Below are 25339 nucleotides of genomic sequence, written 5' to 3'. Positions count from 1 at the left end.
TATTCGATGGTAAAGTGACTCTTCCAAATTCAAGTTGTACAATAAAAGGAAAAACTCAGACGGGAGAGAAAATTCTACCTGAAAAATGAACTGTAAGAAATACCAGTCAATGGGTAACTCTCTAAGCAGCATGCTCTCAAGCTGCATCTCTACTTAACTCCGAATAACACGCTGAAGGGAGGAATTCCTTTCTCTTTTTGAAATCACAGAAAAGAATGGAAAGAAATCCTTGGCCATTGGCTTGATGCAAAGCCTTACCAAATCAAATGTGAGTTTTCCCCGGGGTCAGTTTTTGTCTTTCCACTCACTTTGACTGATTTGCAGTAGCACGCACACATGCATGCACACACACACATGAAAAATGGAAGGTGCAGGACGAGCAGAGAAGGCTGCCCTGCCAGCACGACTGGAGCTTGGGGGAACAGGAGCAGATCAGCAGGCAGCTAGAGCAAATGTATTCATTTACACTTGTTTACTCTAACTAGATCCAAATTAATTTGTGAAACATTCCCTTTGGGCCTGGTAGGCTGTTGAAGGCAAAAGACCATTTGTTTTTCCTACTGACACTTGCACTAATTGCTAGGCTCACATCTGCCGGGCTCCTCTTCTCATGGAGGGCTCCTGTCCTCCGTACCTCCATCTCTGCAAGGGTACCACAGTTACATGTTCTCAAAGACCTTTTTGTAGCTCCATGCTATGGCAATGCAATCCTCTCATGTAACCATACAAGCACTGGCAGCGTATCTCATCTTTCTTTTGAAAAACTGAGTCTGACAATGACATCATTTTGTCTCAAAATGATTTTTCCTGGTTTTATAACAAGAACCACAAGCACTATCCTGCTTCCCTGTCCTGGTTTTGGTTCTCACAAGAAATTGCGTTATCCTATCTATACCATCTTTTAGGCAAAAATCAACTGTGCTTGTCAGCAAAATACCCTGGAAGAAATTAGTGATGGACTATTATGAGAAGCTGAGAACCAAGAGGGAGAAGTAAAGGAAAAAAGTGAAAAGGGAGAAAGGATGGGAGAGAGAGAGATAGGGAACCCTCCCCTCTCAGCAAACCCTGCTCCTTCCAGCAGCCCTGAGCAGTGGAGATACCGGACAAGGTGAACACAGCGTTTATCCATCACCAGGAGGGGTGGGTGGCCCCTGGGGACCAACAACATGGGATTTTTGGTGGCTGAGACTTTCTGTAAGGGATTCTTTATATGTGAAAAGTTGTGCCAATTTAATGATATTCTGTTAATGTTCCCAGGAAAATGCATGGAAAAACCTGAATGCAGATTTATTTACATCCATTCACACCATCCTAAATTTCATTTACGATTTAGGTTAAGAAGTCCTCAACATACGTGACAATTTGAAGTAATCTATACACATTCTTTGGAGTTAGTTTACTTAAACTGGAGCAATATTTTTGATACAAAATAGGCCAAAATCAAACCAAACTTGGAATGAGGCTAATGCAGGCTGGGAAGGAGCTCAGGAGGTCTCTGCTCCAACCTCCTGCTTATGGCAGGCTCAGCTCTGAGGTCAGACCAGGCTGCTCAGGGCTTCATCCAGTCGGGAGTTGAAAAGCTCCGAGCATGGAGACTGCACCACCTCGGTGGACAACCTGTGCCTCTGCCTGACTATCTTCATAGGGGAAAAAGTGTCTCCTTACATCCAGGCCGAAACTCTTGTGTTTCAACTTACGTCCATTGTCTCTTATCTTCTCACGAAATCCCACTTTAGAAAGCCTGGCTCTGTCTCCTCAATGACCTCCCCATAGGCACTGGGGGCTGCTGGTAGGTGCCCCTGAAGCCGTCTCCGCTCCAGGCTGGACGAGCCCAGCTCCCCCAGCCTCTCTTCGCAGGATCAATGCTCCAGCCTCACCATCTCGGGGGCCTCCCCTACCATTTGTCCAATGTCTGTCTTGTACCAGGGAGCCCCAAGCTGGGTGCAGGATTCAGACACAAACGACTGATGAGTAAAGGGGATTAATTGTGAACAGGGTACAGGTCTCTGGGATGAGGACAGCCCATCTCATTCCTTTAGCCAGCTTTTCGTAATGCTTTCCAGTTGTTGCATTTACCAACTAATAATTTTGTGTGCTTCAAATCCTAAGCAAATGTCAGCTAAAATGTATTTTTTGTCAAGCATCTCCTCCCCAACTTGTAGCTGTGAACCTGGGTGTGAACTGGTGCTCCAAGGCGAGCTTTGCTGTATGCGACACTGCGGAGGAGCTGCTCACCACACGGAAGTGCTCTGGCACTCTACAGAGTGCTTTTCCCCCCACAGAAAACCATTCCCTCATGGCAGGGCCCCGCATCTGCAGCAGGTGGTCACCAACACATGGACTGTAGGAGAATGCACATTATTTCTTGTCCATTTACTCCCACTGACTTCCACAAACTATTTTACCAGGGCATTGGTTTCTAAAGACATACTACATAGTGCTACCACTACAGTATCACACCGGAGCACAGAAGTTAATATCTTCTTCATTAAAATATTTTATTAATAAGCAAATAATAAAGATGGAGGTAAATATTTGATGACATGATCGAGTTTTAAAATATTTCAGAATAAACAGAAGCAATGCGAGCTAATTAGTTATGACAATGTCATATGCTCATAGAAAACAGGTCTAACCTTGAAAATAATTGGAACCTTCTGTGGCCTTGTCTGAAATACAAAAACATACACAAAATGAGGAAATCAGCCCCATTATTACTTTACTGTTGCTTAATAAGGCATCAGGAGTGAGGACTGACCTCCCCAATTCCAGATGTCTAAATGCAGGTTGAGCCAGTTGCTGTGGCAATAAAAAACAATAGTAGAAACCTGACAGTTTTAAGTCTATATTGGGATAAAATAAATTGAGCTTACAAATTTTCCTTTCTCTCTGCTGATTATAAAGGAGCACAGGACAACCTCAGCATTATGCCTCCCACCCCATGTTTCACATCTAGAGATGTGTTCCTGGCCCACCGCTTATGTCAAGCAATACAATTTATCTCAGGTCTCTTTTACTGTGACCTAAGCAGAACTAAGTGGTATTGGTATGTTCACACAGACATTTCTGCTGTTCAGCTCAAAATGGCAACTAATTAAGTTTCAGTAACTTGTTTGTGTGCTGCACCCTCTGTAAAAAAACAAGATTTGAAATGTCCGTGAGCTGAGCATTAGCAAAATGGCAGCTTAACACTACTGCATCTGTGCAGTGACTGAAGTTACATGACCAGTTAGCACAAATTCAGAAATGCTTAACTCAAGCAGTGTTGGTGCAATGCACTTTTTCAAGTTATTCTTACTATCTGCATAACAATACTGTCCCAAGGTTCCAGCTAAGATCAAAGTCCAACTATATTACAGGGTACATACATTCATAATAACACTTCGTCTGCTGTGGACCAAAACACGCCACTGCAGCAACTTGAGGATATTACTGCTTCCAGGTGTACACTGCACCTTTGTATGTGGAGGAGATGTTGTGTCTCCTGTAGGAAGGGCAGCAGTAAAGCGTAAATGCTACACCTAAGCCACTGCATCTTTCCCTCTGTGGGGGAGCAAAATAGCAGATACCTGGGGTCCCTTCAGCTACAGCTGTTAAATTCAGTACAGCTGAGTCCTAAAGAAGCACTCCTTGCTTCAAATAATGTACAAAATAGACATGGCAACAGAGAGGTGAACTGGCTTCCCAGGATCACTCAGACGGTCATGGAGTAGCCTGGGAGAAAGTCCAGACTGATCCACTGCACCATACTGTCTCCCAAACTAGCTGTTAAATCAAAATCTCTTATTTCTCACAGACAAGTCTTAAAATGGGGTACATGTTTATGCAGCAATGCCAATGGCCAGCATCAAACATCTGACTTAAGCTAGGGGCAAAGCCATGGGGTATCAAGTGCATGGTATTAAAGACCAAGTAGGTCTCCGGTAAGTCTTACAGAACCAGGGGTAGGGGATGAGGAGGGAATTCTGCTCTATTTACTCACACTTAGATCATCATACAGGTACAGAAGTGCCAAAGGGAGGGAAAAGAGGAATAATTCTTTCCCCTACATTGTGGAACAGTTACAGAGCTAAGTTGAAGTGACCCTTACGGCTGTTGAGATCCATGCCCCCCAGCCAGTGAATCTACTCTTTGTTCAACACAATCTTCTCCTATCTACAGTCAGTGCTTCACAAATTAACCTCGCTGTCACAGTGATTGGTGGGTGAAGGCTTATTTTCTCCAGTGACAAACAGCTGATGTTTGCCTATTTCAGATCCCTGCATAAGCAAATATTGTTCAAGCGCTGAATTCCTAAGCAAGCTGAAAAATGCATTATTTAAAACGTGATTGCGTTCCAGCATTGCACAATATTAATATTGCTAAAGCTACTTAATGCTTACACATCTAATGCATATATATAATTTGATAAATTTTAACTGAACTTTTAAATAACTGTTTCCAGTTATTAATGAATTACGTCACGACAAATTTGGACCAAATGTTTCATTGGTCTCTACATTTGTGCATATCATTGGTTGCACATTCAGTCTCCTCTTCTGCATGACCAAAAATTTCCACTTTTTATGAAGATCTGCTCTTCATAAAATCTTCTCTCCTGTTAGACAAGGTGCACGTCAGTCAGATTTCATTTTTTTTTTCAGTTTGGCAAGACCAGTGAGACATTCATCTCTCCATTTTCTCCTGGCATCCAGGACTTTTGGAACAACTGGAATTTTTTCAGACATTGCCTGGAACAGAAAATTTAAGATGATTAAATCTCACGTTCTGAGTAAAAAGTTTCTCACCAGCATTGTTTTCCTGCTTTCCCTGCGTCAGACCAAGTAACCATCCACACAAACTGTAATTTAGTCTATCAATCACAAGCAATAGGTCACTAATTCTTTACGTGAGTGATGGAAATGAGCTAACCTGTACAAGAAGAAAAGTGCTCCCACTTGGAGAAGGTTGGCCTGAATGTAGCAATGAAGGTGCCTACAGAAACATCCTCTTCTTTTTTTTCCCCCCCCCCAGCCACTGTCTAGTCTCTTTGATAATAACCTTTTATTAAATAGGAAGGAGGCAACCTGGCCATTTATGTGGCTAAAAATGTAAAACCAAATTCCTGTGTGTGTCTAAAGCTGTGATCTCTCTTCTGGCTCCTAATAAATGTAATGAGGGATACCATGTTTATTAAAAACATTTTGTCTTAGGAGTGCCAGTTATAATCGAAATGACAGGGGAAGAGACATAACAAACCCAGAATTATGATTTTTGTTGCTTATTGGAATATGGGGGAGAGAAAGTACAGCACTGTATGAGGACACAAAGGTAGAAGTCTGAAAAAGTTAGCACGCAAAAATGATATTTAAAACAAAATGGAAAAAAAAAAGTATTTCTGAGTGCATAATCAAGGTTGTCTTAGAAGTGCCAGTTAAATATATCACTGAAAGGAGAACAAGAGGTAAGTTCTGGCCAGCTACTACATTACAGCAGATTTTCTTTCAAAGAAAAAAAGCTGGTTTGAGAGTGCAGGTAGAGTTCACAGGACATCTTTGCCAAAATAGCACCTCAGGTCTTAGGTTTAAAAGGCAAGTGTTGAGAAACTGGCTAAAACCTGGACCTGCTACCAATGATTGGCAAGTTGCAGTCATTCCAGAAAAAAGTCAGGGGGAGGGACAGAGGAGTAAGATAAGAAATGTTTAATGTTTTACTCTTAAGAGGATTCTTGCAAACCCATCTTTGGCATTGAAGACCAAAGACGATAAAGAGACGCAGAAACAGACACTGAAGTAGAATCCAGCTTTCCATAAAGAAACCCACACTGCTTCATACTAATCAAAAGCTTCTAATTGTGAATAACTCCACAATTATTATTGATTGTTATTATAAGCAGTCTATGTTGTTTAACCATAAAAGAATCTTCTTCCTTTTTAACATAGCTGATGTTGAAATTGTATAAATAGGAACAAAAAAAATAGGAACAAAAATGCTGTCTTCCAGACAGAGAGCTTCCATATATGGAATTAACCTGACAGCTAATCAAGAATGATTCAACACATACACGTGTTCTTTAGCAAAGTGTTAAAAAGGCAACTATGAAAAGGCAGAGTTAGGAAATAATGATACTTCAGTTAATTCCTATGATCATACAAAATAGCCTATACAGTGAGTATAAACAAATTGTGTATAAACAAACTGGGTCCCAATCCAGCATAGCACCTAAACACATCTTATCTTTAAACGTGCAAGTAACCTTACCGGACTGCTCATATGCTTAACTTAAACGTGTATTTGCACGCGTTACAGACTGGAGCTCTAGTTTGTAAAGTATACAAAAAAAAGAAAAAGAACACCCAGAAGAAAAAAGCTACAGGGTTTATGCAGGAAGATGGAGTAGGAGGAAGACACGGGGAGAAAAGTCATTTAGGAAAGGAAGCTTGAAGCTGTGCATATTATGGTAGAGGACACAGGACAGAAGTGGTAAGAAATCGTGTGGAGGATTTAGTGTCAATAACCCATAGTTGCTAGCAGTTGACTCCTCTGTCTAGTAATAATGTTACTCAGCTGCTAGATCACTTTCCCTTGATGTATGTCAAAGTGCTTTGAAAAGGGACTTAAATGCATTCTGTACTGATCTTTTCGTTCAAAGTACACATTCACACAAGAAATACAAACTACAGATACCTCTAACAGTAAACTCAAATGGTACAAATGTTAAAATAAAAGCTAACGTTCTTTGTTCTGAATGTCACTGCATTTATCAACTCCGTATTTACCTGACTGATTTTCTGCTCAATTTCACCTGAAAATTCTGGAACTGGTCCAAAGGTGTTCAGAACACGTCTCATACCTTCACGGTATCTTTCACAATAATTTGAAATACCTAAAAATAAGAGTAAAAAATTGCATTTCAACAGAAATTCCTACTTAAGTTCCGTAAGGCTGCCTGTGCTTAAGCACTGTCTTAAATCAGAGTCCAAAAAAACAGGTGTGCTCTTATGCTTAAGACACCTAATTGTCATCAAGGAAAATGGATTCTATCCACCACATTTCCATTAAGGTTCATGGAAAAATCATTTAGGACATGCCTTCATTGCAAAACCAATTAATGTTACGTACCAACAGGCAATGGTATGTGAAGGGTGTAGTACGCAACCATGGATATACTCGTGCTTTGTTACTCGAGACTAGAAAGTTTCCCCGACCAGTGTCCATGAGGAGAGGGCTCTCACCTCTCCTCTCCTCCTGTTTGGTATGTTTCATATCAGTTGAAGCACTCCTATTGCTACTTTTATTTATTGACCCAGAGTGTATCAAGAGCAACATGGCTCAGGGGGAAAGGGTCAAAGGCATGGAGACCCAGGTGGCCTCCAGTGAACGAGGAACAGATGGATCTTGCAGATCAATACCTTGTATTGCAACTGGGGTTAACAACAAGGATTTGGCTTTTATGACCACAGGACCCTCTTTGATGGTTGAGCACTGCTAGGGGGAGACGGGATCCACCTGATAAAGTGGAGAAGAAGCATCTTTGCCAAAAACCTGGCCAATCTGGTGATAAAAGCTTTATATTAGGAACACTGAAAAAGTGAGATTACAACCTATATGTAGTCAAGTGAGGAAGGGGTGTACGGGGGTGGAAAGAAAAGAGTGTAGGGTAACAGGTACAAGCAAAACCTCAAGAAAGTATAAAAAAAGGCTGAAGGAGTCCACCTCTTGTGCACCTTGTAAATGCACAAATGCGTGCAGCCTGGGAAACAAGCAGGGGAAATAAGAGCTCCATGTGTGGTCACACAACTGCAACATCGTTGGAGCAACTGAGGTGTGGTGGGACGGCTCACACAACTGGAGTGCTGCAGCGGACAGATACACACTTCAGGAAAGACAAGGAGGAAAGACAAGGAGGGGGTGTACTATCTCTGTAAAGGAGCAGCTCAGATGTATGGAGCTATTCTATGGGATGGGTGACTGGGTGGGTGAGAGCCTGTGGTCAGCATCAGTGGAGATGCCAGTAAAGGACAGCATCCTCCAAGAGCAAGAACAGTCCATCCTGATATTCAGGAAGACAAGTAAATGTATCAAGAGATTGGCTTGGATGAGCTTCAGTGCAAAAGGCAGCATACAGGAGGTGGAAACAGGGACAGGGTGTAAAGGAGAAATTTAAAAACACTGCCTAGGCATGTAGGGATGGTGTCAGGAAAGCCAAAGCTCAGCTCCAGTTGAGACTTGCAAGGATGTCAAGGGCAACAAGAAGGACTTCTGCTGTTACATTACTACAACAGAAGGCTGAACAAGGAAAGTGTAGGCCTGTTGCTGAATGGGTGGGTGATTTACTGACAGGACAAACAGGTAAAGCGGAGTTACTCATTGCTTTCTTTGCTTCAGTCTTTATTGACAAGGTCTCCTATGCCTCTGTGCTTGGAGGCAGGGTTTAAGGAGGAGAAGAGTTATCAGCAGTAGATGACGATCCAGTCAGTGACTATCTGCAAGAACTCAGCCCCACCTGAGACGATAGGACGAGACGGACTGTATCCAAGGATATGAGAGAAATAGCCCATGTCCCTGCAAGGCTGCTTTCTATCATATTTTAAAAATCATGCCAGTCAATGCATCAGTGTCATCATTTGAGATCCCCAGATAACTGAAGGCAAATATTGCACCCATTTTCAGAAAAGGTCAAAAGAACAATCTGGGGTACTACTACAGGCCAATCAATCTCACTTCTGTCCCTGAGAAAATCAAGGAATAAGTCCTCTTGAAACAAATTCCTGGGCACAGGAACAAGAAGAAAGTGATTGTGACCGTCAGCATGTAGTCACCAATGGGTACACCATGGTGTAAATCATGTCTGATTGACCTTGTTGCCTTCTGTGATAACATCACTGGATTTGTGGAAAATAGGAAAGTAGTGGATATCATTTACCTCAACTTTAGAAGGGCATTTGACACTGTCTCCCGTGATATTCTTCTATTAAAGTTAGGACATTAAGGTCTGCATGCTTGGACAACTAGATGGGACAAAAAAATGGGTTGGATACTCAGGCTCAGAGGTAGTGGTTAATGAGTTGTACTCTACCTGGAGGCCAGTAAAAGTGGAGTATTGCAGGAATCTATCCTGAGACCTGTACTGCTTAACAGCACTTGCTCGTAAAGTTTGTGAATGATACCAAATTGGGCGGGGATGGGGGGGGGGGGGGGGGGGACGGCGCGGACACAGAGTTTGGGGGGGGGGGGGGGGGGGGGGGGGGGGGGGGGGGGGGGGGGGGGGGGGGGGCAAGGACCAGCTGATACATTGGAGGGCAGGACTGCCCTTAGACAGGCTGGAGGAATGAGCCAATACAAAACCTTAAAAAAATTAACAAGGATAAATGCAAGGTCCTGCACCTCGGAAGGAAGAGCTCCTTGCAACAACACAGGCTTGTGAACCCCAAGAACTCCTGGTTCTGGTAGGCAGCAAGCTGAACGTGAGCCAACAGTGTGCCCTGGCAGCAAAGAGGGCCAACAACATCCTGGGCTGTGTTAACAGCACAGTCAGTAGACTGAAGGAAGTGATTACCCCCCTTTACTCGACACTCATTAGACTGCATCCACAATGCTGCATTCAGTTTGGGATCCCCCAATACAAGAAAAACATTGACAAACTGGAGCAACTTCAGCAGAGACCACCAAAATGGTGGGGGCTGGAGCACTTGCCCTGTGAGGAGAGGGTGGGGGAGCTGGGCTTGCTCAGCCTGCAGTAGAGATGGCTTTGGCAGCTGCACTGGCAGCTCCCCAGTGCCTACGGGGAGGTCACTGAGCAGACGGAGCTGGGCTCTTTACAGTTGTTGCATGGCAGGAGGACGAGACAATAGGCACAATTTGAAACGAGAGGTTCAGACTGGATACTCAAGCACTGGCACAGGTTGCCCACAGAGGTTGTGCAATCTCCATCTCTGGGGGTTTTCAAGACTGGATGAAACCCTGAGCAGCTTGGTCTGACCTCAGAGCTGACCCTGCTGTGAAAAATCTCAAAAAACATGTGGTCAGAGAACCTGAGAACCAGCTAACTGGTAACAATGGGTAAAATGGCAGTCAAGTAGACCTTGGCTGAATTAGGGAAAGGTCCAGCTTCCATCAGCTCCAGTAGGAATCTCAGAAAAATTACTGTTGAGGCACTAGAGAGGAACTAGAATGATAAATGCACCAGAAAGAGAAATCGGTCATTTAGCCAGACATATACATCTAGTAGACTTTTAAGTGCTATTAACCACTACATAATCAAGAAAGGATAAGGCAGCCTTTTCCACTGTACATCAATCAAGAAGTCGTGAGCTGCATCACAGCAGTAAATGAGCAATGCTTTCTGGCAGTAAGCAAGCCGACATAAGAAAGAATGTGATTATCCTGATGAACACCCTAGATCTGAGAAGGGAAGTTCTGGATATCCACTAAAAGCTTGTGACAATCTCCCTTTTCTGAGAACCATAGAGACTTAAGTATTTGCATCCTTAACTCTCTTTTTATTAGCTAATTATCAAAGCAAAGAGGAGAAAGCTGCAGAAGACAAAGGCAAGCAGCTACGGTCACCAACTCTTTCACGAAGACTCAGGAGATCGTACAGACTGAGAAGCATGAACCTGAACTGCTCATGGTCTTATCCAACCACAAAATGCAGGAAATGTAAGTGGGGTGGCCTGACTACCACACAAAAGAATGCAACTCAGGTCAAGAGTCATTAAGCAGTCTCTTTCCTGAACAGCTTGTAGACAGTTCCCTGGAATGCAATACTGTGTGATATCAATACCATAGAAGTCACACCTGTCTAACCCTAAGTGGTTGAGGTTGAAAGCTAGATGAAGGAATGGAAACCTCTGACTACTGGCAACAATGAATCATAAACTACACCACTTATACTGCTCAAGGTGCCTGAAATCGCTGAAGTACAGGTTTTCCAAAAGGCCTCCGAGGTCAGTAAGAGTATGGAGAACACTCTTGTTTCTGGACCAAAGACAGAAGAACTGTCAAAGGACAGATGCTCAAGGAAGTATTAAATTTCCTTTAAGAAATTAGCACTCTGAAGTCATGATGACCATCAGATAAACAACTGAAAGGACAGAATGGGAGAACATGTCCATTGCACGAGAGCAAAGTGGAGAGATTTGAGAGTATTCAACTCTCTTAAAAAATGGACTAGAAACATTCTCCAGTATCAGTAGGAAGGAGGCTCTGAGAAAAACAGCAGTCTTGTTAAGTTGCTTGAACCTGTATTTGGTGCCAAGAGTGTGCCAATTAGCATTTAGTCAGCCTGTTTCCTTGTGTTATCTACCCATGGAGCATATGTGTTCCTAGAACACACTCTGGCGTGTTCTGGCCTTCTCCAACACAAAAAGCAAGGTCAGCTGGTCATACAGGTATATTGGTGCTCTAATTATATGGAAATTTAGTATTTTGCTCAGTTGTCTTGATTGACACACAGCCAGAAACCTTCAAATTGCCTAGCGGGCTCCAAAACATCACTGGCAGGAAGTGAGATTCAGGAAGAGAAGCATTACTGTGGGATGTGGAACAGGCTGTGATACGATTCTCTCTCTTCACCGAGGGAATAAGCAGAGACCATCCTCCTCCATAAACACTCTGGAAAGGACCACTGGTTATCAGGGTTTACTGACCATACCCTGCCATTGGCATAAGTGCTTGCCTGTTAAATCTTAACAGCTGGGCTCACAGACTTTGGCAGCTGAAGCCAACCCAGATCAATCTACAGGGGATACGCTATCCACATGAGGAACCTTGGCAACCCAAGACAATTCTGGATGAGACTCATGCACCAACCACAAGACAACAATATTTACATTTCACCTGGCTCACATGAGCTTTTTCTTCTAACAGTGAGGAGTCTGAGCAAAAAGTTTGCCCCCACATCATGCAACATCACAGAAAGTTCCCAGATGTAGAAGTAGAAATGATTGAGGCTGAAGAGTGCAGAACTATGGGGACTTGGGTACACCTTGCTAACTCACAGCTGATGGCAGCAGCTGTTGCCAGCTGGACAATCACAACATCAAAAATGGCAATTCAGTCAAATATGGAAATTCAGTCAAATATGGCAATTCAAGCAAATCCACATGAGCAACTGGCAATAGAGGGAATGGCAAACAGAGCAGTGTCAGTTACCAGTTATTCTGGTGCTTATCCAGCTGACGCAGGTCTATTATACCTAGACCAGTGCTGAATAGTTTGGGTTTGGTACTTTTCCAAACGTCAAGGGGAACCTCTCAACCACCTGGTAAGCTTGTGTAATAATACCATAGATCTGAGTAGGTTTGATTCTGGTACAGTCAGGAGAAGATAGAAGAGAAGAGACTGTGCCAGAAATCTTTTTCACGAGCCTCAATCTAAAGAGATAACATTAGTATCTTGGGAAAGCTGAATGCTTGGACGAGGCTGATCCATTTACCTGGTGAATGTGAACTCCTAAGCTGGAGATGGCCTTCAAAGCTCACTCAGCCAGCTGGTCCTGGAAATTGAGCTCTGACTGGCAGCTCACCTACAGCTTGAATGAATCAGAACAATTTCTGGGTGGGTGTAGCTCACCAATGCAACAGAGACATGCCAAATGCAGGTTGAGTAATACAATTCACTCACTGCATGCAATGTATGAATGAAAAGAAGCCTTATGCAAAGTCAGCAAAATAGGAAAAGGTAAAAAAAAAAGTTACGGGTCTAGAGAAGAGCAGCAGCACTAGTACAGTTGATCTAAACGTTGTGGCTGAAATGGCAACATGCAGGCATGTATACTGCATGCCAAGTAGGGGGTGGACACTGCAAAATCTTTTGAGTCTCAAGTGAAGGAAATACACCAAAAGTTAGAATATACACATGGTCTCACTCAAAGATTAAAAAAATAGTAATTTCAAAACAGCTAACTCAAGATAGCACTCCCAGTGTGAAATGTCAGTGGAGACTAGTGCAATCTTTAACTTGGTTTAAGTAATCAAGATCTATGCTGCCAGCTTCAAGAAGGCACTTGAGCAATGGGCAATATTGCTGGAAAAATCACTTTGCTTTTCAACTGCAAACTCAAAACTGGCAAATATTTGACTCCAGGCCTTTAGACTTAGGAGTCCTTTGGTTCAAAGGTCAGGGCTATTGCAAAGGTGGATGAGAAGAGCACTTCACTGGAGCATAGGGACAAGAAGATGGAAAACAAATATGACAGAATCCCTTTAACTTTAATCCTTGTTGATACTGCCCAGGGAGCAGCTTAAGCTGGAAGAATTAACATCTGTAAACAGTGTGAAACAGACAGGGCAGCACCTGGGAGCTGGAGAAACAGGAAGAAGATGGCAAATGGGGCTGTTAAAAACAATCAGCATCTCTCCTTGCATCCAGCTGCTGTGCCCACACTGTGCCCCACTATCTCCGACTGGAGAAAAAGAATGGCGCAAGATGCATCTGGGACAGAGAAACAGGGGAATCAACTCACAGCACAGGAATGACGATGGTTTCCACTTGTCTACGTGGTTTGTTGACTCCCTGTCTAAACCTCCATTTTCCTTGCACACTCACCTCATCAATGTCGGAGGGAAGGGGCTGTGGGAGAAGGCAGATGTTGCAGCAGGTACCTGAGAACCATGAACACAGAACAGAAATACCTACAGGGAAGGTAGGAGTTCCCTGAATCTTCTTTCTACCACGTGTTTACAACTATGGAGGAGAGCGGAAGAAGAGGAATGAGTAACAAATGTTCTAAGGGAGTAGTGGATACAGGATTATAAAGATGAAAAGGGGAATACTCTATCTTCCTTGAAAGTTCCAAACCCACCCAGCATTTCTGACTTGTATAGTTACAGGAACATGTTATCACAAGCTAGATGAGGGCATTGATTCAAGGCTCTTCAGCTGCCTGTATGTATCTAGGAAATGCAAGGCTCTTTATACCACCAACAAAGGAATAATAAGCTGCTGCTTATTTAGCTTCAATGAGAGTCCAGGCAGTTTCCAAAATAGCTCATGAACTAGCTATGTCCCACAAGAATTTGTTCACATAACTACACTTCAGGTTTGCAGGTCCTTACTTAAAAGACTTGCACTGGTGTGGTGCAAACATGGGTATCAGTGAAATGATTCTAGTTGCATCATCAAGATGAACAGGGCGTCGATGAAGGAAAAGGAACTCAGGACAGATATTTACCTTAGAAGCAAGCATAAAATGCTTCACTGCCCTGAGAAGACCTCTTAATAAGTGAGGTTCATGAACATAAAGGTGATGGGAGTAGTAGGAAAAAATAAGGGAAAACATGACAATATAAAATGTAGTATGTTCATGCATTATAGTATGTAAGCATCTTCAAGTGTCTTAGCTTCTTGTATGCTGTCTTACCCCTTCCTCTTCATAAGAAAGACAACAGGCGTGAGAGCTGAAGGATGCAAGCAAGCAAACTTGGTAAACCAGTCTGGCAAGGACACTACACATGGGGCAAAACAAGGAAGGCACTGAGATATTTGTGAGAGAAAACAAGAGACAGGAGCAAGTGTTACCGGCAAGGACAGGGAACACGCCAAAAACAGAGGGTGCCTCATGATACTAAGTATTAACTTGATGACTTTGAACCTGATGAGCAGCATAGTAAGATACTGTAATGACTCAAAAAGAGTAGGTGAAATGGTCAAGCCACTGATGTAATAGCATCAACAATTTGAAAAGATTGGGGTGGAGTTGATTTTAGCAGGTAAAATCTAAGAAGAGGCTGCACTCGGTAAGACTGAAGATGAGTATGGATGAGAACAGAAAAGAAAAGGCGTATTTCAGGAACATCATAGAGGAATCTGTCATGGTTAGATTATGTTCAGAGAAAAAAAGTCCCAACTTTGTTTTGCTGATAGAGGGATTACATTTCTAGACACTACAGCTCCAAGGAAAACTTTCTAAATGCAATCCTGTCTTCATCAAGGGTGCATCTGAACACAGATGCATGCTCTTGGTTAGGGTGTGAATTCACAGGACGCTTGCTACTCTACATTAATTCCCATACAAATTCACTTAGACTGTAGTTGCACGAATACTTTCAACTACCCTAAGACAGTGGTAGCACCAAAAAAAGTTTTATTCTCACTGTCCCTGTGTTACCATCTCAAAGGCAACGCACAAATATTTGTGCAGGACTGCTGTGAGCTGGATCAAGGAATTAAACTAAATTAATATGAACCACTTTTGTTAGATCAGTTTCAAATCTGGGATGAATTCCTCAGTCTGAGCCACTTGGTGACCATACACATTCTTTCGTTAGCACAAGGGAGAAGGATGCACCAAGATGTGTTCTTTAGGACACATCTATAATGACTTGAGCAATAAAGCATTCCTGTACAAAGTCATGTGCTCCCTTCAGAAGGTGGAGGGAACCCCTTTACACCTAAGAGTCCATAGAAGGAAACTGGTGCACAGCAGCCGGTATGCTGAAAAATTCACACCTTTACTTGCTGCACACAAACTTTTGCATACAGAAAAACCCTGCAGCTGCATAGAGGCAAACAGCAGTTCTAGAAGGAGTATAAACTGCTTTCTTCAGCCTACTGGGAAGTGAATTGAATGTGTGTAAACATGTATGAAATAACTGGTGGGTTCATGAAAGAAGAGGTTTTTGTATGATTATGTACCACTGTGATATTTCACCTCAGTAGTACCCTCTTACAAGTATTCCTGAATTAAGTTGAGATATTTTATTATCCTAAAACATAACAAGTGGGTTGGACAGAAACGGAGCCAATCTTCGTTTTCTTAGATTTTACTACCTTAAGAGATTCTCACACCTTCTACTTACTAGCTTGTGGTACAAAAGCTCCTGAACTGTGTTAAAGCTTGGTTTGCTCCCTATATGGCAGCATTAAAGCAGCAGCCACAGCAATGAAAATAACCTCTGCTTTTGAACCAGCCAGCATGCCTGTCTACAGTAATTGTTAAAAAACATGCTTGGCTATGTTTTGCCTAGCCAGACAAAAAAAAATTTCCTTCCTTTGAACTATGGCTTATGATTCCCCCCCCCTTTCCTTTTCATGTTTTGTGCTTTTCAGGAGCAGAATGATTGTGCTGTATATGATCCAAAACCAATTCATCTGGCAGGTGCTTCTAAGACAAGCAAGCATTCCCACTTCCAGTAAGAGAAACACAATTTTGACCATGAGGACTCATTCCTAGCTTACCAGATATTTGCACTTATATTACAGGAACCATACATCAGCCCCAACTTCCACACAACTCCTGTAGACACCTGTACAAATACCAGAGTGAGTGATAGGTAGAATATGATCCTGGAATGGTGGTTTTATAAATGCAGGAGAGAAAGTAGCAACAAAGATCCTTCAACCTCCCCCTATCCAGCTCTTCTGCTAATATTAGCAGTTTAGATCAAGATTAAATTCCAATTATAGCTCACTAAATAACCCACTAATAAAGTAACTGATCTAAGAGCCACTTGTGAAATATATATGAAGAACTTTTGCTGCAAACATGTAAAACACAGTATACGATAGTCTAGCCTCTGGTTTTATAGATGATTTTTTTTTTTTTTGCAAGAGCTTAAAAGGAGCTGTCAGTTCAAGAAACAAGAGATTCAGGAGATACAATTGTACTGAGGTTGAATCATCTTCCGTATATTCACAGATAGCCAGGTACATATACAGGAGGGACACTGTGTCTGCTAACATAATCCCACAATAAGTAAACGGGTAAAATGACTTTAGTGAAGTCTATTGATTTCTTGGTAAAAGACTTAACAGCATTTGTTGCGATGCTGCCATATGAAATCATAAAATGACAGACTCAAAAGACAGAGGTTACTGAAACTGAAATCAACATTAGTTTTATTTACTGAAACCAACAATCAATATTATAACATTATGCGATTTGGATGTGCGTTTTTTCCCCCCAAAGGAGTTTCCTTCCTCTCTGTTGCAATGCAGTTCTCAAATTGCTGTTGCTGCTTCTGCTCCTTTTGGTGACTTGATACAGTCATTTTATTCCATGTTCAAGGCTGTTGGCTCACTGCCATATATTCAAAATTCCTAATATCCATGCATGGATTAACAGGTAATCTGAAGTGGCCTGGATAATAGCTTTTGATAGGACCATTTATGAATATGGAGGAAAAGACGTAAGAACTAACACAGGGGAAACCTGGCATTAGCACTTAGGAAGTTCATGGGAGGATCTGGATGTATGCATCCCACAGGGAAAGAAATAACACCGATCTCAGAAAAAAATCGTTGGAATAATATTCTTTATTCAAAACCAAACAAAAATGTCACATCACCCTTACAAGGAAAAAAAAAAAACAAAACCAAAAAAACCCAACTACTTCTTCTTCCAGGATCTCCCACAAATAACACTATTTTTCTCTCACGTGCTTCCTGCATCCTCAACATCCTTCCGCACTGATTAGCAGAGTTTAAGATTGTGGGTAATTAGTATCTTATGGTTATAAAGAAAGGCAGCTGCTGTGAAGTTGGTGAAGCTGCTAGACAGGCTAACAAACAGGATAGAGAGGGTTTCTTATCTCTACCTCCATCTTCCTCCAGTGATGAAAAACAGACACTATTAGTACAATGCATCAGAGCAGGCTGTCCTGGGCAATCAAGAGGAGGCCCATACTATTCCATATTATGTGAAGCAATACTGGGCAACCAAAGAGAAGTTGGCACTGGTACGGAACTATAACCATAAGCCAATATGTGTCCTGACATCAGCAATTTTGATTTAAACTGTCTCTGATGAGAGCAACAGCCTGAGTCAGCCTGCCAGCACAGAAACAGGAGCAGCTCTAGATTCAGAGACAATGCATTTGCAAGACTGGGAGTGAAGCAATGTTCCTCATGATCCAAGTTACTGAACAAGCCGACAAGGTGCTTTTGTGTAAGTGGCCCAGTCCACAAGTGCACTAATTATCTTCCTGCAGAGGATGGCATGGCAGCTTAGTGGAGTGGTGGGGGCAGGACTGGACAACCCTGGCCTGCAAAACTCCAGGTACATTGCTGTGCTTAAGGCTAGTACTACGTGCATCTGTTCTGTTCTATGTAAAGAATGTATATGGTTGATATTGAGTAAGTCTAAAATCACTGGAGAGGACTGGAAACTGTCAGATATTAATAGATCAGAAGAGGGAAACTTTTACGAAGGTGCCTCTATTTAGAGGATGGATGTTGTTTACCTAACAATGCACAAAAGCAAACACTTTGTGACATTTAATTTACTTATATACAACCAAACTGACAAGCTGAAAGACTCTGGTGGAGGATCCACAATTCCACATTCATGTCAAGGCTTAGTCAGCCTTAAGAGACATAAGTTTCTGCCAAGTAACTAACCAATAAGTAGACATAAAATAACACTTCTAATTGTGCACTGATATTTTATGATCTTGGTTTCTTATTTTTATTTTATTGTTGTATTATTAGGCATTGCAGCAGTGCCTAAAAGATCCAGCAATGGAGCAGAGGCCTACCATGTCAGGGACCAGAAACTGAAAAACTCGTAGAACACTGGAATAAAGACACAGCCCATAACATAAAGAGCTAAAAATGTATTTAGTTGATTTTCACTTCTTGAAGTTTTCATGTTTTGTTAAATTCATTGCTCAAACCTTTGTAACCCTGATCTGTAATTTTTATTTCATTTTATGCAATTAACTTTTTATTTAGCTAGGATTCATGTATACTATTCCAAAAACATCTAAAAATCTGTCTTGATTATGCAAGACAGGTGTCGAACTTCTACTTGACTGCTTTGTCAAGTCAACTTTGTATGCACAATACTTTACAGATAGAGGCAATTTTACTTCACCCAGGATCTAAGCCAGCTTAAAGCAAGCCAGCTCCAGCGATATTTACACTGAGCCTTTGCTATGAATTCGGGGGACGGGACGGGACAGGCACTCATCTATGGAAAGTGAGTTTCTGTTTACATTGGATTATCAGATGAACTTTTTCAGTATTTTCTTCTCCTGACACTCAAGACAGTCCTGAACTATGGATACGACAATGTTTGCAAAGCATTGGGACAAATCTTGGAAAAAATGAAGGGCATAGCTAGTGTTTCAATGACTTATCATCTTTCATCTGATTGCTTACAATAGGACAGTCAATATCCATTTCCTTCCATCTGACCTCAAGTTTTAGATAAATTTTCCTTTTCTTATCATTACAGTAAAGAGAGAGAAGTCATAGTTGCAGCAATTCTAACCTGGTTTGTTATGTAACATTTCCAGAGTCTTGTGCAATGTAAGCCTTCCCTTCATATTCATATAATTTTAAATTACCTACCTTCTGCATTAAGATGCATGGTTTCCAGAGGTCCAATAAATGCGTATCGCATTCCCAATCCATCAGACATCACAAGGTCTAGATCAGTAGGAGATACTACTCCGTCCTAAGTAGCAAAAGTAGAACAGGAAGGAAGATTTGTGAATGTTCGGTTTTAATGCAAAATTGCACCCACTTCTTGTATATAATTAAAAAACTAAAGAAGTAATAAAAACTAAGGCTAGAAATAGCAGTTAGCTTGCAAGCAGAAACACAACTGTTTGCCAGAAATGTCCATCTATTATGCAAGCCTTCCTACAGTTCAGTATAAACACTCATTCACATCTCTGAGATTGCTGTACTTCATAATCCAAATACACTTTGATACATTTTCACAGTATCTTATTTTTAAATGTATAAATTAATACACTTTCATACAATATGTACTATTTGTACACACTAGTTTGCCTGATACTTATTACTTACAATAATTCATGTACTAAAACTAAATTGAGCTGTTTATGTTAACCAATATACTTTTTTCTCAGAAACTGAGAATTGGACAACACAGAGCAAATGTGACACTCTTAATAGCACATGACCAAAAGAGTTTATATCAAATCCAAGTACTATACCAGCCCTTTTAAATACAGGAGTTTTGGCTAAATCTTACACCTCCCTTCATATTCTCTTAGTTCTGGATTTTGGGGCAAAGACTTGGAAGAATGGGGGTGCAGCAGTGGGTACTACCCCTGAGACCGCCTGCAAACAAGGCTGGGACCAAATGCGCAGGCAATGCAGCTGCCACTCCCTCCCACAAAACTCACTGAACATTCAACCTACCCAGCCTCAACCTGGCCAGGTTCTTGAGTTCATTGCCAGCCTCACATCAGAGCTGGCAGGATACAGAGCATGCAGAATGAAGTATTTCTCCCATTAAAGGCTGAGCACTGCTGTTCCACCCACATGGTAGCACTTACAAGAAAGCCAACACCCCCATCAGGTTAGGGCAAGCACCCAAAGGCTTGTAAAAAAATGAGTTACAGTTCATTACCTTATAGATTTACTTAAGAACAACAATATTTATTATATGAGGTTGTTTTCCACCTACCAGAAAGATATAAATGAACTAAGACCTGTTCTAACCACTTCCATCAGATAAAGCTTGGTTTCAGGAACTTTTCTTCTTTATTCAGAGAGACATAAAACATTTTCTTCTGGTTAAGAAGGTGAAAGAGACGCTGAACTGCTTCTAATTTGTCTTCTCACCCTACCTTGAGGTGCTCTCCCTACTCAGTGCCTCTTTCTCCACAAGTCCCTTTGAGCTGCAGAATACAAGTATGTATACTCATCTGCTTGGCCAAAGACAGGTCTTTTTCTGTTAACTTTCCCTCTTGCAGGGCCCCGTCGGAATGCTCCTTCATATCACAGTGATCAGCTAGAGTTACAGGCGCACAGGACAGCTCTCCTGACCTGTTGTAGACATTGACACCTGAGCTAGACATCTAGAGTCTCTTTATAATCACTAGGGACAAAAAAGAAATCAGCATCCTAAAGCAGGCATCTAGAATAGGGAAGATGAGTTGTGTCCTAAAAGGGCCTAATTCTCCTCACCGACTGAAAGATGACTAAGGAGCTTGGATGCCAATGTCTACATTGTAGAAATCCCATCTTAAGTGAGTTGAATCCCACCCACAGTGTCTTCCCTGTGCTCATCAACTACATCATCTACCATTACTTTAAAAGAAAATAATAACCCAAGGACCAACATAACTTCTACAGCTGGCCACAGACATGAAGTTTCATTATCTCAGGCTTAAATAGAGCCTTTTATAAGACTCAACCTCAAGTCTCAATCTGTTCGCAGGCATTGCTCCTATCTAAAACAAGCCCGGCTGAATCCCTGTTGCAGGTGGCTTTTGAGCTCTATCTTGAAAAGGAAATGATAATGTAATTATTAAGATCTACCCACCACATATAGAACACGCAGCTCTAGTAACTATTTAATTAGACAAAACGGCAGGGATAAAGGAAGCATTATTTTCTTCAACTTAAAGGTAAGGCATAGGCATGGTAAAGTAACTCATCGAGAGGCAGACAGGAAGGTCTGCATAAAGACAGGACTAAACACAAACCTCAGACAGTGTTCAGATTACAGAACCAGCATCAGTGTAACTAACACAGGCACCATACGTTCTGTGAAAGTTTTTTCCCCTGACATGGCAACACAACTTCTCTGAACAACATCAGCAAAGTCAACAAAAGCACTCTTCTGTTGGGAGTGCTTCATCCAAACAAAGAGTTTATGCTGGTAAAGCTGTGCTTGATGAGTGATTTTTTTTTTTTTCCTGGTTGACATGGATTTGTGGACAAAAGATTAACCACAAGTTCCAGACAAGCATTTGAACCACAGCAGCAGTTAAAAACTGTAAACCTAACATTAAAGAGTTAAAAGGCTCTTGAAACACTTCAGAATCATTGCAAATTAATTTTCCAATTAAAAACTGATTTATTTCTTTTGATACAATAGTCCTCAGTTTTGGTACTGACATTTGAAGACCAGGTGCCCTCAGAATCATGAGATGAGTGCTTTGCTCTTGGCCTTTTGACTACAGCTGTAATTTTATGGTTACAGCTGCTGAAAGGCAGAAATTGCTGCTACTAGAAGGAAAACATGACAGATCCCTCCAGTTGAGGGATATATTATTCTATACATGTGAGCTCAGTTTCTCCTTGTCACATAGACCCTCTTAAAGAAAAGCCTTCTACTTTTTCTCTTCAGAAATGAAAAACACATAAATGAGAAACAAGTTAGACCGTCTTCCCCTAGGGAATAACCCTACTCCCACTTATGTTAAGGAGATCATAAGCTGGTGGAATGATTCAGCAGGGTGGGTGCAAGGTCAGAAAGGTGTCTTCCACAAGGATCAGTGTTTATGCTAAGAAGTAAACAATAAAGAGTTCCAACCCAGTTTCATTAAATCTAGGTGTGTAACAATCTTCCCAGGGGGATTTTTCCATCCTCTTCATCCTGGGTAACTCTTCTTGTAAGCCTTCCCCTCGAGCACTTGTCAGAGAGAAGAGGAAGTGTGTTAGAGTTCACCAGAATCTTTCACAGCTATAGAATTAAGAACTTAATTTAATGTAAATTCCACCAGAATCCTCAGTGACCCCAATGGCCAGTCAAACTTCAAGATCTAGACTAGCTCAGGATCCTCTACACTTCTTATGACACAATTTATATACCACAATTTCATCTTCCTGGAGATTTTAATCTCCTGTGATGCCACAGTATTGTCCTAATGCTCCTTTGGTATTTTATTAGTGCTTCTCACTATGCAGGGACCCTTTTCTCCTTTCCAAAAACCTGTGGCGGTTCTGCAGTCTCCACCTTTAGGCCCTGACCCAGCCTGCTTAGTTTTAATCAACAGACTTCACATCTGTGAGTCACAGCCACATTGCAACTTCCGTCCCTGACTTGGTTTGTAATCATATTAAATGTGACATGGCCAAAAAAACAATCTTACTTTTTCTGATACTACCAATTCACCATGCTCTCCTACTCACTCCAGTCTGTCTATAGAGTTATTTTGGACTCCACTCCCTCCCTGGCCACATACTATCTGTCTCCAAATTTGCCACTTCATCCTCTGTATCTCTGAAATCCAGTATATTTTTTTTCTGATTGCCACTAATATATGCATTCTCTCTCAGCAGCACTTGTTACACCCTTCTCTTCACTCTCACTTTAATCAAGTCACTTCGATCCACACCCTGATGAGATCTTTTTCCAGTCCTGTCATTTTGAGCATACAACTTCTCTCCTAAATCCCTCTGCGAGCTCCATCTCTTTCCATTTCATCATGTTTGAGAAACTTGTTGTCCTACACACTTCACACCTCCTTACTTTGCTGTCCTTTATCTTCCTTCTTCCATGGCACTCTTACTCACCTCACCCTATAAGAAACACTTAGTATCAACACTATTTTTCTCCCTGGCCCTTTAAACTTCCTTTTATGATATCCCCCTTTTATGGACACTGTAACTAGATGTTTAACCCTCCACCTTATCTTTGATCTTTTGGAAAGGTCCTTTGGATAACACTATAATACAATTATTAATAATAAGATATTTGGAATTAAAAAAGTCTTGCCAGCATTTAAGGACTGCCAAGCTAGTCACCTGGGAAGGGACAGGGGTACATAAACTAGGGACGGAAGCCAATGCACCTGATTGCTGTGAAAATGAACTAAAATGGACACACAGCCAAACCATGTCTGTTTATTTTCCAACAGATTAACAAAAATGGCAGGACTGCCCATTCTTCTTGTCTTTTACAATTACTATAATCTAAAAGAAAACCCACTTTTAAAGAAAAAATACATTAAGACAGCATCAAAAGCTTATACAAAGGAAAATACAGACTTTAAAGACACTTATCATACGATCCATCACGCAAATAGATTTAGCAGGTTCTTAAAAGCAGCTGAAACTCCTAAATTAGATCAGCGCTGAAAAACTGCCACGTTCTCCTCACTATCTCTGCTGCTGTATTTCATGACCCCTTGCAAATTCCAGGTGATGCTTAGAAAAATATTTCACCAACATAAGCTTCCACTCAGTAATCCACAGTTAAAGGACAGTCCTAGATGTTCAGAGTAAGGTTTGAGACTTCTGATCTGAAGCGTTGGTGAAACTTTTGGTTGTTAATTTCTGGATGAAGTCAACCAAAACTTTACCTTCAGAACAAGACAAAATCAAGCTATTTAACTAACTCTTTTGCAACATAATCCCAAGCTACTATAGAATGTATTGGTACTGGTAAAAGTACAAAAGTAATAGTGTCAGCAGTGTACAGGGTGCTTCCGAGGCAAATAAAGGCAATAAGTCTCTGCTCAAAGGAGTTATGAACAAAATCAGATATACCAGGGACCATTGTCAATGGAGGCATGAGAAAGTAAATAAATTGCAATAGGGAGTAACAGAGAAAGCTGTTTGAGATATTTTTCCTATTACTGGCTACGGATTGTTCTAATGGTTCCAAATTTATATCATCAAAATTTCAGGCTGAAAAGAGAGGAATAAGGTTCTTCAACCTCACCATCTTTTACTCTCATCATAATCAGCTTTGCAACACTTCTACGAGAAACCTAAGAATTAAAAACATAAATAAGAAACCTACAAGAATTTCAATCTCACACATGCTATGTGGTCCTACAGAAAGTTCTCAGATACACGACCTTAAAGAGACAGACTAGAGCGTTCCCAGTATCTGCATTTTCATGGAATAAATGTGGAGCATGGGGAGACAGAGATAACCAATGTAAAAAGTTCCTGCCACAAACACCTGCATTGCCCAAGCGTTCATGACTTGAAAGTCAAAACAATGTTCAGAAAGACATCTTGTCACACAAAAGACTAACTTGAATCCAAACCAAAACATCTCATTTAGCACTCCTGCCTCAAAGGGGAGCACTTGCTTGAATTCCTTCTTTTAGGCCCATAAATTAATCTGTGGTCTTCACTTCTAAGTTCTTGTAAAATCAAACTTCTGCATCCTTAAATCCACGTTCCTAATTATCCACATGGCCAAAGTTCTCAGCACCCAACTGTATGTCTCCAAATGAGTTTTCATTCTCCTACTTTCCTACAAATCAGGATCTCAACCTTCAGGCCTCCTAATTTTTCACCACCTTAACTCTGTACTTCCCACTCCCACATTTGGCCCAGTCCTGCATTCACAGCACTCATTTTGTGCCCAGCTTTAAAATCCCAGCCTCCCTGTGTATGCTCCTGGGGACCCCAGCACTTGTGGCAAAGACAAACTGTATCCCCAATACCCAGGTTTCTCATTGCTACTTTCATAGAATCATAGAATCATTGAGGTTGGAAAAGACCTCTAAGATCATCGAGTCCAACCATTGACCCAACCCCACCATGTCCACTAAACCATGTCCCTAAGTGCCTCATCTACTCGTCTTTTAAATACCTCCAGGGATGGGGACTCAACCACTTCCCTGGGCAGCCTGTTCCAATGTTTAACCACTCTTTCAGTAAAGAAATTTTTCCTTACATCCAATCTAAA

The 25339-nt window shown here is 41.5% G+C and overlaps 1 protein-coding gene across 2 annotated transcripts in view; it reads right to left on the bottom strand.

The window, feature by feature from the left end:
• Positions 1 to 2476: 2476 nt before the first annotated feature.
• CRYL1 (crystallin lambda 1) overlaps positions 2477 to 25339 on the bottom strand; it is a 60222-nt gene continuing 37359 nt past the window's right edge. Inside the window, exons 5-7 of one of the 2 annotated variants that reach the window (XM_019472100.1) lie at positions 19276 to 19381; positions 6759 to 6865; positions 2477 to 4730 (exon numbers count right to left, since the gene is read on the bottom strand). In XM_019472100.1, coding sequence (XP_019327645.1) covers positions 4617 to 4730; positions 6759 to 6865; positions 19276 to 19381 — 327 coding nt within the window. In that variant the 3' untranslated portion in view covers positions 2477 to 4616. The remainder of the gene's footprint in view (positions 4731 to 6758; positions 6866 to 19275; positions 19382 to 25339) is intronic. The other variant, XM_019472101.1, reaches the window with a different exon arrangement.

Source organism: Aptenodytes forsteri, unplaced genomic scaffold, assembly GCF_000699145.1.
Source record: "Aptenodytes forsteri isolate BGI_AS27 unplaced genomic scaffold, ASM69914v1 Scaffold307, whole genome shotgun sequence".
In the NCBI taxonomy this organism is placed as follows: Eukaryota; Metazoa; Chordata; class Aves; order Sphenisciformes; family Spheniscidae; genus Aptenodytes; species Aptenodytes forsteri.
Note: the sequence above shows the minus strand (reverse complement) of the source record. Positions and strands in the feature narration are given on the sequence as shown.